Source organism: Thamnophis elegans, chromosome 10 (assembly GCF_009769535.1).
Source record: "Thamnophis elegans isolate rThaEle1 chromosome 10, rThaEle1.pri, whole genome shotgun sequence".
NCBI classification, from domain to species: domain Eukaryota; kingdom Metazoa; phylum Chordata; class Lepidosauria; order Squamata; family Colubridae; genus Thamnophis; species Thamnophis elegans.
In genome coordinates this window covers 40,797,658-40,811,670 of record NC_045550.1, presented here as the reverse complement: position 1 = coordinate 40,811,670, position 14,013 = coordinate 40,797,658, and the positions used below count along the sequence as shown (strand labels likewise).

Below are 14,013 nucleotides of genomic sequence, written 5' to 3'. Positions count from 1 at the left end.
AAATGTTACAATTTATTGCCTTGTTTTTATATGCATTTTTCATCTATAACCAGAAGCAAAAAAAACCCAAAATATAAAAATAAAATATAAGAAATATAAGAAAGCTGAAACAAAGATAAAGAAAATACAGAAAAATATTGAAAGAAAAATATATGTTCAATACTCTTACATATAATTGAAACCCAGGTCTCAAACAACAAATTAAACTGTAGCTAACTGAAGTGATATTGATCATACTTTATGCAATAAAAAGCTATTTCCTATGCTGAGAGTATTTTTTAATTAAGGATCTTTTCCCCCCACTAGAGTAAAACCAGTTGCTTCAGACAGTGAGATGGGATGACATATAAATTTAATAAATAAATAAATAAATAAATAATAAAAACAATCTTAGCTACACCCTATGAATGATAAATCTCCTGTTTCATAATAAGGTTTAGAGTCTGGAGAATATTATGCCAAAATGTCTTCAATTTATATCAATTCCAAAACATAAAATTTGTGTCACTTCCAAAATGTTACAGATGGACATTGGAATCTAACTACCTACAGTATTTTCGGGGTGCCCAATAAACATGAAAGAGAACCCTCTGTGGAATTAATTGCATTTTGAGATCATAGAACATTAGTGTGACTTTTTAAAATTCTAACACATTGATTTGTTGTATCTCAGTGCAGGTTTTTCTATATTTATCCTGGTACAACTTTTCAGTTGTAGATTTAAATTAATTATATATTCAGAAACTTCCAAAACCATTTTTCTAATAAATTTTAATAATTTAGTAATTTTAGATTTTGCTCACACCTGAGGCCCAAACTGTAAAATTAAAATACATTTTAATTATATATATGCAATTCAGAAGTTTTAAGCAAACCAAATTCTTTTTAATCTTTTAAAACACTAGTATCAATCCCATTTCTGGCTTGTGTAAGAAATTTTCAAGTTTGGCATTATCTTGTAATGTAATTTTACATGAGAGCTACGATCAAATTTTAATCTCCTTCCCAAACATCATCCATATATGTCTTACAGTTTATAATTTGCCTTGTTCATCTTCTTAATTGCTATTCAACTATTAGATTTTGGCTATGGTTTACTTACTGATCTAGTAAATGCTGTAAGCTTCTTCTTATTAATTGCTCTTTCATCAATTGTATCTGGCTGAGATAAATTAATCATTTTGCTTGAAAATAAAGAAAAATAATTATTAGCTTAATGTGAAAGAAATTCAGTGTAAAGTGATTAAAAAGATTGGCAGATTAAAGTTCTCCATAAATGTGAACCTTAAATAGCAAAACATTTAGTAGGCATACAGAATATGAAAACTTATGGAATGAATATTTTATTTCCATAAATGGAATAACATTAGCACCATACATAGCTGTAATTCATTTAGTTTTTTCATATACTAATCTTCCACCGTTATTAACTGAAGAATCTACACTTAGTCACCACAGACAGAAGAGGAGGCATAAGCATATGTACATGCATGTTCATGTAACATACATTTCCTCCCTGCCAAGATGAAAAATATCAGAACTGTCTTTGACCTAGCATGGAGAATGAAGACAATAGCTGTTAGACCACAGCATCATGCTGGAAACAGTTAGCTTAATTCTGATTTTCAAATGTTTACACTTGGATAATTTCTGGGATCAGTAGAGATTAGTATTAAAGCATTCCATATAAATCCAAGGCTGCTGTTAAAAATAGCAGTTCATTCTTATTCAAGGTGGATATGGTGATAGGGGAAGTAAAGGAGAATGGGTGATTCCTTTGTAAAACTCTTCAATGAGACTGCTAATAGCAATGCAGAAGCAGCAACTGTGTACCAAACCTTGACTGGAGGATTTGCCTAATAACAGCAATTGGAAGAACTGCCTTCATAAGTCAGGACAGTCACATGATATTGCACTTTATGACTGTCCTGCTTAGCAGCAGGGTTCCCAATGCCAATTAATATTCATAAGTGAGGACTACCTGTATATATATATATTTTATTGATTTCAATGAAAGAATTCAAAATTTGCTGAACTTTCCAACTAAAAGAAATAGGGCTTATAGTATCAAAATTAAGTGATGATAATGCCTTAAGTACTCACCAGCCTGTATTTTGGTAAACATTTTTTTAAAAATTGAACATACCAAAGGAGGATACCATCAGCAAGTGACTTAAAAAGGCTAGCATCTGATGGATCCATAGGGAGGCAATGTTTGCAGTCAGGGTCATCTTTAAGAGCTTTATTTATCCAGTTAACAAATGCAACCTTGTCTTCTTCTGGAAAATAAAAGAGGAAAATATATTTTAAGAGCAATCGAGCAATAGATATGCCATAGACTCAACCTTGCTGTCTCAGCACACTCTAAAAGAAACCGTAATAGGGAATACTGTTATGTATCTTTTATTTTGAGCAGGCCATCCTGTAATTATAAGAACCATATCCATATTCCTTCATAAATGTTAATCCTAGCATTACATTGAGAAAAACATTCCTTTGAACATTACAATTTTTTTACCTGAGTAAGAATGCTGAGTTCCCTCACTGGAAATGGATGATGTTCCTCCAATTGCAGTAATCCCCAGTTTTTTGTTTATGGATTTTCGAAATGATTTGCTAATCTCTTTACTTTTCAGTTCCTGAATAACCTGGGGAAAAACAACATGAACAAAATGAAATGTAATGAGGAAAAAAGCAAGGTTTTGCATCTAGACAGGAAAAACCAAGGTACAAGTACAAATTAGGCAAAGCATGGCACAAATATAGTAACTGTGAGAGGGACCTTCCTAGTGGATGATCATTTAAATATGAGCCAGCAGTATGTGGCAGCAGACAAATAAGCCAATACAGTTTTTGGTTGCATAAACGGCGACATAGAATCAAAATCATGTGAAGTATTAGTATCACTTTATAAATCTTAAGTAAGACCACATCTGGAATATCACATCCAGTTTTGGTCATCATACTGCAAAAAAAGATGTTGAGACTTTGGAAAAAGTGCAGGGAAGACCAACTAAGATAATTAAAGGCCTGGAGATTAAAACATGAAGATTGGTTGTAGGAATTGAGTATGGATAGTCTAGAGCCGTGATAGCGAACCTATGGCATACGTGCCACAGGTGGCATGCAGAGCCATTTGTTAGGGCATGCAAGGCGTTGTTCTGTCAGCTCCGGCACACATGCATGTGCTGGTCAGTTGACTTCGGCCTTTTTTTTCGGCCATTTTTCACCCTCCGGAGCCTTCAGGGAAGCCTCCTGAAGTCTCTGGAGGGCCTCGGGGGGGGGGGGAGCTGTTTTTGCTTTCCCCAGGCTCCTAGAAAGTCTCTGGAGCCTGGGGAGGGTAAAAAACCAGGTCCATCACATGCCAAAAGTGTGGGGGGGGAGGGCAGGGGACATGTGTGCATGCATGCCATGGGGTCACACACATAGCATTATGGGTGGGGCACACCCATACACGACCCCCCCCTGCACTCCCCCCGCTTTTGGCATGTGATGGGAAAAAGGTTAGCCATCACTGGTCTAGAGAAAAAGGTACTAGGGGTGACATAATAGCAGAATTCCAATATTTGAGAGGCTGCACCAAAAAAGAGGGAGGTCTACTATCTTCCAAAGCACCAAAAGGCAAAACAAGAAACAATGGATGGAAACTAATCAAGGACGGAAGCAACCTGGAATTAAGGAGAAACTTCCTAAAAGTGAGAACAATTAACCAGTGAATAGTTTGCCTTCAGAAGTTGTGGGTGCTTCATCACTGGAGTCCCAAAGATGCTTTTTCAAAAGGCAACTGAACTTTCTTATTTTTCTTTGAAGATCTTTCGCTTCTCATCGAAAAAGTTTCTTCAGCTCTGAGTGAACTGAAGCAGCTTTCTTGGACATTATTCTTAGTCACAGAGTGGAGGGCAGCCAAAAGGCATAGATGTTTTGAAATTGCACCCAGATGTGCCTATCGTTATTCTATCAGTTTCCTTGGCAAAGAGGATTTGATAATTGCACTAAATTTAACAGCCATCATTTCACAACCTGTTATAATTGATATACAGACTAATTTATAGTTCCTGTAGCAAATGATGTGAAGATCCATGTGCTGCCCTGAAATCAACAACTGCAAGGACAAGAGTAGATTTTGTAAGGTATAGCTACTAAAAAGGTCTTACACCCATTTTCAAAGTTAATTTTTTAAAATTATTATTTTGAGAGCTGTTGTTCAAAAGCTGTCACTATACTGCTAAAGTTGGCTGGCTGATAAATGTAAATAAATACTGTGAAAGTTACAAAACAGGATATCATATGTTTGAGATGTGGTGGTGCAATGGTTAGAATACAGTATTGCAGGCTAACTAGGCCCACTGCCAGGACCAGCTCAAGCCTTTTATACTTCCAAGGTTGGTAAAATGAGGTCCTAGATTGTTGGGGGTGATATGCTAATGTTGTAAACAGCTTAGAGAGTGCTGCAAAGCATTCTGGAGTGATATATAAGTTTACATATTACTGCTATATAACCATTCCTCAACTAACATGACAGACCCATCAGTTTTTGACTGTGTGGGGTACATTTTAGGAATATTGTACATTATTGAGCAATGTGATGTATAGAGTAAAGCCATAGCTTGTGGCATGTATTTTAAAATATATTTTAATAATAACCTTTTGTTTCATACATAATTAATTCTAACCCAGCTATATTCAGATTAAGATATAGCCTAGGATATTAGTTTACTTACCGATACAAATTCTTCAAAATTGATTTTGCCATCCTTGTTACTATCTGTCACTGCTATAATTTTTTCCACAATTTCACGAACTTTATAGCCAGGTAATGGAAGACTTGCTTCTTTGAAAAGATCTTGAAGTTCATAATCACTGACATATCCACTATTATCAATGTCTATAAATTGCAAAACAAAATTGCTTTGTTACTATTGATATTTCAATTGCTGTTTTAAAATAATACATTTTCATTCTTGAATTTAGGCTATCTTTGGTAATAGATAATGTATTTTTGCTGAAATATTATTATTTCAAACAGATTTTATTTTCATATTATCTTTTTATCATTTCTATTAGTTTATTGTATTGGCCAATTTAAAAACCATTATTTAAGTTGATATTTTTTCAAGTGCTTATTAAATCAAAAATTCTAACAATGTAGCTATTGCATCCAAACTTACCCTTATTTAATATCTTTAGTAAAAGACAAGTTTAAGGTAATAAATTGGCCTACTAACCACTGCATATTGTCCTTGGAAAGAGAAAATTATCATCAATGTAGATAAAAAATTTATTACACATTTTGTTTGACAAAATTAGTCTTTCAATTCATATCTGGATATATCATTACAATTACTTCATGATTTTTTAAAGCTTCAATTACCTGCTTTATAAAATCATCATGTACCTCTAATGACTGATTTGGTAGTCTGCATCAGACCCAAGGAACATAGCACATTTCAACATGCCATTTCAAATAACACTTATGTTATTTTCAGTCCAATGGATCTCTGTGTAGTTAAGTTCCTTTCTGGTATATAACGTGTTATCTGTTCCTCTGAAATAAAGTTTACCTATTAAATCCAATGCTCCACCGGTGGGATACATCTTACTGTGTTATATAATCTTTTTTATATTATACTTGCCTTTATACCTCATGATTTCTAGCTCATCTTGTTTAACACAGATTTTGTGTATTAATGTAGAAGCATTCCATACAGTATAATTTGTTGGACTCCTTGTGTTCAATTTCTTTTCCATTATATCTGTCTCATATTTATTTTTGCAAAACTAATTTTTATAAGATTTTACCTTGCTCCTTTATTTAGTCTATTATATGCCAATTCATTACTCACTAGTCATATTACAAGTCCCTATCAATGTAAAATCTTCTATCTCTCTTTATAACCATCCTCTGAAACTAGTGATAAGATGATAATTACCTTATTTTTTGGAGCATAAGACACACCCTTTTCCCTCAAAAGAAAGGGTGAAAATCTGGGTGCGTCTTATATACTGAATACAGCATTTTTGGGCTCCTGAAACACCGTCTCCTTTGCAAAAATGGCCATACATCGCCTTTAGGAGGCTTCCAGATGCTCCTGAGGCCTGAGATCGGCAAAAATGAGTGAAAAACAGACAGTTTTTTGCTCGTTCCCCCCCCCCAGCACTCTATAAGCCTCCTAAAGGGCATGCATGTTCTTTTTTTGAAAAAAAGGCCCATTTTCACAAAAAACTGGCCATTTTTTGCTCATTTGTGCCCCGCCAGCCCCCAGGAACACTCTAAAAGCCTCCTAAAAGCTATGCATGCCCCCCTTTTTGACAAAAAAGGCCCATTTTTGCACAAAATGAGCCATTTTCGGGAGGTCTGCAAAGTGCAAAAACTTTTTTTTTTAATTTGCCTCTTCAAAATCTTGGTGCGTTTTATACTCCAATGCGCCTTATACTCCAAAAAAATATGGTAGTTGAGTTTCCAAAGCCACATAGTATCATGAACAAACATAGAGTGAAACACAAATCTCAGATTGAACAGCAGTTGTTTGCAGAAAGAGAAGAATATTATTTATTTCACTAAAATATAGATTTCAGAGTATAGTGGAAAAACTTACCTCTAAAGAAAAACAAATGACTGAAGTGTTCCAGTTTCTTCATTAAACTAACAAAAAAATGACAGATTGCTTCTTTCATGACAATCTGACTATTCTTATATATAATATAATATTATGTATGAAGGGTTAACTAAATCTTGGAAAACTTCAGCAAACTTACCTATTTTATTGAATGCTTCTTTTAGTTCTTCCAGTTCCTCTCGAGAAATTGTTGTTACATTATTTTCCATCTTGATTGCCAGTTTTTTATGTCTATAAATAATCAATAAGACATATTTACAAAGTACAATAAGAAAAGACATATTTAATTAATTGAAATTTTTTGTGATTCATCAGAATTTATACTATTCTGACCATTAGGTATAAATTTCTGTTTTCTAAGTATAAGTTTCACATTATGCAAAAGTTACAGATTTTTGATTTCTTACCAAATACAGTTATATCAATAACAATTGGGTTTATTAAATTATGCTGACAGAGATTCTGCTTTCACCTGCATCAAAAGGGAAATATTCAGTAGCATCAGTGCAGCTTCATAATGACTAGAAATTATGGGATTGCAGCCTAATATTTGTGGGCTGAAGCCCAATGCAGGAAGCTAAAGGGAATAACATTATGTACTGTATTTTTTGCATCCCAACAATAGTGAATAACTCTCCTATCTGCCATATCCTGCTGCTGACCTTTTCTGGAAAGGAATTGTCTCTGCGGACAAGGGAGGTTGAATCCCCCCATCCAACCCTTGAAAGGGTGAAAATTGACAATAGGGGGGAGGGCAAGGCTCAGCCTGCTGATAAAGAGTTGGCAAAATCTTGCGCTTGTCCCTAGATGTGACCAAGAGGGGCTCTAGGTGGTCCACAAATAAGCGGTCCAACGAGAAGGGGCAGATGTTAGTCTATGCTTCTGACTGGCATTCGCTTGCCACTGCTGAAGCCAGAGGAAATGCATAGTTGCCACCAAAGAGGAAGAGAGAAGAAGAGAGGAAGGGGAAGTAGAGAAGAATGACAGAAGATAGAAAGGAGGTAGGGAGGAAGAGGAAAGAAGGATAAGAAAGTGATGGACAGGGTAATATGGTGTATGGCGAGCAGAGGAGCCAATAATTGCTTTTGGGGAGTTGATGGTAAGACAAATTGATGTTAATATTTAATAATATAAAATTATGTTGGTTATGTAACAGTATAATGTGGTTATGTGTTATGAAAATGAAAAAAATAAAAAACTTTAATTAAAAAAAAAGCAATAGATGATGGCTCAAGGTCAGTGGTCCCAGTCAGACCTGAGCCACAACATAAATTGGGTGGAACTTCAGGCAGTCCATCTGGCCTTTGTTCACTTCCAGGACAGTGTGTCCAAGAAACACATTTTGGTCCTCACAGACAACACAGCCACAAAGGCCATATCAACCATCGGGGGGGGGGAGGACTCTCTCCCAGTTCCTCATGCAGTAGGCCAAGCAACTGGGTCTCTGGGCAGAGACACATCTACTATCCATAAGGGTGGAACATATATTATAATTGTCAAAAGGTCGCAATCCAATAAAGATTCAATAAATAAAACAATAAATTGGATATGTGAAATGGATATTTGTTTCTGTTCTTTGGATTTAAATTATCTCTTGTTACAAACTACATGTTATGTGTGCTATAAATACATTTGGAGGGGAGGAAATATTAGTATATCCAATGAGCCAAGAACAAAAATTACATCAAATAACAACAATAATAAAATATTAAATACATTATAACACAGAATTTTCAGCTTAACTATTTAGCTGTTGTACTTATTTTCATAGTAATATCACCTACTGCAAATGAACACATTTTTTTGATATAACTATCAGTGACTTCAAAGTATTGTATAGCATTGTAAGTCCATGTAGTAATTTCAGAAGGTTTAATGTATATAAAAGAGTTGCGAATATTAGCATTCCACTGCTAGTAATATCTCCCACTTGTATATATATTTGAAGTGATTTGAATACTAGTAACATGGTGGCAGATTCACAAATATTAGTTTGGTTTACTCATGGTTGAATAGGCTAGCCTGGTATACAAACCATAAAATATACTTTAAGATGGCACAATCTCTATAGTTTTGCTATATCAGGCCCATAGGCATCCATTCTGAAATTATAATACAAAAATCAGACAAAATTACTATTCCTTTGTTCAGTGGTGGGATTTTTTTTTTTTTTTTACTACCGGTTCTGTGGCATGGCTTGAGGGGTGTGACATGGCTTGGGGGGTGGCTTGGTGGCGTGGCAGGGGAAGGATATTGTAAAATCTCCATTCCCTCCCCACTCCAGAGAAGGTTACTGCAAAATCCACATTTCCTTATAATCAACTGGGATTCGGGAGGCAGAGAATAGATGGGGGAGGAGCCAGTCAGAGGTGGTATTTACCGGTTCTCCAAACTACTCCAGAACTGGTCAGAACCTGCTGAATACCACTTCTGCCTTTGTTGCTTACTTTAATTTGTCAGCATATATTACAATTTACAATATTTAATATAGTATAATTTTTATTTAAGCTATTATATTTTAAGTTAACCATGTAGATTTTAAACTCTTTCTCCACACCCAAACCACTGTGTCAAAATGAGCTTCTTTCTACTATAGCTTGAAGGTTAAAGAAGTAGAGAATGGTAATGTTCCCTTCAGTTTGACTCTGGTCGTTTCACCCTTAATATCAGAAAACATCTTATTTCTGTCATAAACAATAATTATTCCAAAATTTTAAATGTAAGTATAGCCTATAAAATATTAATTGCATTTGTGTAACACTTTTTTTTAGAAGGTCAGAGTACATTTTTCTCATCCCTTTTTTTTCTGCTTAATCCTCTTAACTATCTTCTTAAAAGTCAAATAGTTAATTAGTTAAAATCTTCTAGTGGACCTCCCAACAGACCTCAAGATGTTCTACTGTAATGAGATCCACTTCCACAAAGGAAGTGAAGTAGATCTGTACAAGAGAGAAGCTTTCTATTTACCAAGCTTTTTAGTTGGCTTTTAATTAGTTTTTAATTTGTATTAATGCATTAGTTATTTTGCAATTTGTATTAATGCAATGATTTATATTGGTTTAGGTTTTGAAATACTGTTACTGCTACCTTCTGTATATTATACTTTCATTTTGCATTTTGTGTTATATTATTGTATATATACAGTATAGGAATGTGACAGCCAGAGACTCTGACTAGCCCATGGTATTCCAATGAGCTCCAGAGCTTTGGGGGTATCTACAGTAATGATCAACATTCTAACAATTATTATGATATATGAGAGATTCCTGCCCGCAGACCCATCTTGTTTTTCCCCCACATCTGATGAATTACCATCAAATAAAAATGAAACCTCAAAATTTATTTTTTTAATATGGATTTTCTCAGACATCTATCAGTACAACAGCAGCTATGGAACAGCACAATTTATCTAGTCAAACATTCTCCCAGAATAAACACCCCACAAAGCAGTAACACAGATCACCATGTCCTGGTCAAATACCTGCTAACAATTTTTATAGCATTCCAGCTGTCACAAAAAGTTACTGAGAGTACCTCTTTCTCTTTTTTTTTATGTTGCCCTCCCACTCCCCAATTAAAAATCCATATGCCCGGATCAGGGTCAGTTCCATTGTGCAGAGCCAAGGGAGATTCCATTATTTTCCCTTAACTATTGAGAAAGGACAATATTTTTTTTAAAAAAAGATAAGTTCCTAAATCAGTGCCATTCTGCAGGTTTGCTCTTATTGTAGATGATGCTTTGTGGCGGTAGAAAAAGAAGAATGACCCACTGTCAGCTGTTAGGTTAATTTCAAAGAATCCTGTGCTGTTTTGAGCTAAAACTAATCCCACCTAGGCTACCAGATGACTGGAATTCTGATCGCACCCACTGTATCATAGGCAAAGAACAGAATTTATCAGTGCTCACATTGTATCATTGTAAGCATAACATTTTTCACTGGAAAAAATTGGCATGACTTATAAATTGGAATTAATGGTCCTGTTTGCATGTCAGAAATGACTGAGCAATCCCTTCCCCCAGTCAATTCATTACCTTGTACCTTGTTACAACAAATAATACGGATTACCGGGTGTGTTTGGGATTATATCTAACTTCCTCTGGATTAATTGGCTAGGTTTTAGAGTCTGTGTATCACATTTCCCTCCCCATGACCCAGTTAAGTATATCATGCAAACAGAGGAAATAAGTCAAATAAAACATAGGTAGAAAATTTACTTATTCCTAAATGTAAATACCACTAATTTTATTTAAGTACAAGATTAAAATACAGGCACTCATTTCACCTATAGTTAATAAAACTCATTTGCTTTCATTTCATTTTAAAAATGCAAGATATTTTTCTGGATTTCTGGGTGACAGCTTCATGAAACTAAAATACAGAAAATAAAAACACTCCATTTAGATATAATAGCTTCCTTTGTTTTTACCTATATTTTGTAAATCTGATTATTCAGTCACTTTCACAATCCAACTGTTTGAATTTTATTCCTCTTTAATCTAACTAATTAGAAGTCCACAAATAATCAAACTATCCAATTACTGTGCTTCTAACTCCACGTAGCATGTATCTGATGACATAGACTGGCCTATAAAAGCATATGCCATAAACAAATTGTTAAGGCATGCTAAATTTCTTTTTTGGTTTTGATGCAATAAACTATCATTTTAGAAAATGTTAAGAGCCACAGTGGTTCAGTGGTTACAATGCAATTCTAGGATAACTCTACCCACTGCCAGGAGTTTGATCCTGATTAGTTCAAGATTGACTCATTTTTCCATACTTTCGAGGTCAGTAAAATGAGGAGCCAGATTGTTCAGAGCAATATGCTGACTATATAAACGGGCTAGAGTGTGCTGTAAAACATTATGAAATCGTATGTAAGTGCTATTGCTAAAATGATAAAGCAATATGTGTGTGTATGTGTGTGTGTTTCCTTTATCTACACCTTAACGACCTTGATTGATTTTGAAAAGTAGCCTCAGATATAATCAAGTCTTGGTTAAGATCACTAGATATCATAACTAATAAACATTATTACTTGAAATACTGAGTCCTTCTTTGGACTGATGGTTACTGTCCAGCTTTCTGTGCTGATTTTTACAATATCAGAAACTTATGTATAAAATTTGGTCTGGCTTACGATGCTGCTGTGATTTACCAGTTACCTGCATTGTTAATTTGGCTAAAGTATAAAATGGAGCATGTGTGACCAGCAGAACTGGCATTAAAAGTGGATTATATGAAAATAAAAGTATTAATGAATAGTAATGTTTTGGAGAAACTTTAAAAGAAAAACACTGGTTGAATTTGGAAGTTGAATTATTTCAGGTCCAGTATTAGCTGTCATGTCATCCAAATTGCATGTTTTATTATCTTATTCATTTTCACAACTGCTAAACAGTGTTTAGAAATGGTTCGTTTTTCAACTACAGGCAATTCCTTACTACCTTACCATCCATCTTTTGAACCTATCAACTGTCCTAATAAATCACTGAGAGAAGGGATTGAGTGGATGTGTGGCTGTATCATGATTGGTACCAATCAGCACCAATCTACCAATCATGATGCAGCCACATATCCAATCAATCCACTTACTGAAAAAAGCCAGCACTCCACACACATACACCCCATTCCATTTAAAATAATACTCTAGCCATACAAAAATAATATACCAAGAATAATGTTTTTTTCCAACATTCACGTAACCACAAAATTTAAAGAATGATTCAACTGGCCAGAGTTTTACTCCATCAGTAAAAATTAACATTTCATTTCATAGTGAACTAGAAACTTTTAATCATCAACAAACACCATTTAGTCTTAAAATAAGTGGAGCTAATTGGCTACTATAATGACTCTCCAGAAGCTAATAAAATTGTAATTAATACAAATCTGCAAATACTCTCTATTAGCAAGCAAATTTTGTATCCTCAAATGATGAAAGTTAGTGTTAATTTGAAGGCTTATTTATATTATTTTAAAAATTCAAAGGCTTCCTTTCCTAATATTAACTATAAATGAATATATCCTTCAGTCAATTTGTTAATTTTGGCAAAACTCTATATGGCTCAAAAGATTATTAGATTAGATTACTAAAATCATGTATAGCAATCAAGACAGGGTTTTCCATCAACAAAATAATGTAATTTTCGTACTTCAGGGTTTTCACATTTTTTTCCTTTTTTAAACTTTGATTGCCATTTGTGTAAGAAATTTTCCTTTTGAAGGAGAGAAGGCATAAGACTGACATAACAATTAGCCAATCACCTACAGACATTTGCCAAAACCAAAGAACTGGTTACTCCTGAAGTTAATTCAACATAACATTGTTCCTGCCTGTGTGACAAGGGATTAATGAATTTCACAGTACAGTACACTCAAGGTATGCATCTCTAAAGCGGCATTAAGTCCATATGAAGCTCATTGTCAAAAGCCAAGAATAAATTAAAATGGAAATTTTAAATACTAGCTTTCATATACTAATACTGACTTTTAACTTGGTTAGACAATTACAAATCAAACATGAACTTATAATTCTTACATACCTAGAGTTCTTTTAGGTTTTTCTAAAAAATTCTTTTTAGAATTTTTGCATAACAAAGTTATATTATACCATTCTGATGAATAAAATATAATATAATAGAACAGAATAGAATAGAGTAGAATAGAATTCTTTATTGGACAAGTCTGATTGGACACACAAGGAATTTGTCTTTAGTGCATATGATCTCAGTGTACATAAAAGAAAGGGTTACATAAAGGGAGCATGACTTGAAAATGCAAAAGCAACATTCACTGCTTTTTAAATTTATATCATAAATGAAATAAACCAACATGTAATAACCACATGTACAAAAGTAATTGCTTTTTTAAATGCAGTATTGAATTGTACAACTTTTAGCTTCAACAACTGTAACTATATATGTTCTAATTGGTGACCAATCTCTCACACCGTGTATGAATTTTCACTAATTGCTTCATAATCAATGGCTTTAACCCAACAATATTTCAGATCCTGCCACAGTGTTCCTATGGAATATAAGTCTGCAATGAGAACTTGGCTATTTCAAAATACTGAATATGTTGCAATACTACTACAATCTGGCAGGCACCAATTTATTTTTTTTAAGAAGCTTCTCTCTCTCTTTTTTTCTTTTCTTGTGTTAAGAATTTCTGTTTAAAGAATATCTTTTGGGTTATTTCTTCAAACACTCCAAAAGATGAACAGCAATAGGAGAGACTCATAGAATTATATTTCTCCCACAAAGACAAAAGTAATGTGTGGTTCAAACCACATTTTTATCCAGGATAGATTTAACTGCATTTTTTTATTCATAAGATTTCTAGACTGGTTTAATCTTAGAGGACTTTTCCATGCTCTAGGGCTAGCAAAC

The 14,013-nt window shown here is 34.1% G+C and overlaps 1 protein-coding gene across 3 annotated transcripts in view; it reads right to left on the bottom strand.

Annotated features, from left to right (window-relative positions):
- PLS1 (plastin 1) overlaps nt 1–14,013 on the bottom strand; it is a 49,014-nt gene that overhangs the window by 24,257 nt on the left and 10,744 nt on the right. For all 3 annotated transcript variants that reach the window (XM_032225063.1, XM_032225062.1, XM_032225061.1), the window contains 5 exons: nt 6,757–6,848; nt 4,722–4,885; nt 2,519–2,648; nt 2,147–2,279; nt 1,103–1,184 (listed from right to left, as the gene is read on the bottom strand). In XM_032225063.1, coding sequence (XP_032080954.1) covers nt 1,103–1,184; nt 2,147–2,279; nt 2,519–2,648; nt 4,722–4,885; nt 6,757–6,826 — 579 coding nt within the window. In that variant the 5' untranslated portion in view covers nt 6,827–6,848. The remainder of the gene's footprint in view (nt 1–1,102; nt 1,185–2,146; nt 2,280–2,518; nt 2,649–4,721; nt 4,886–6,756; nt 6,849–14,013) is intronic.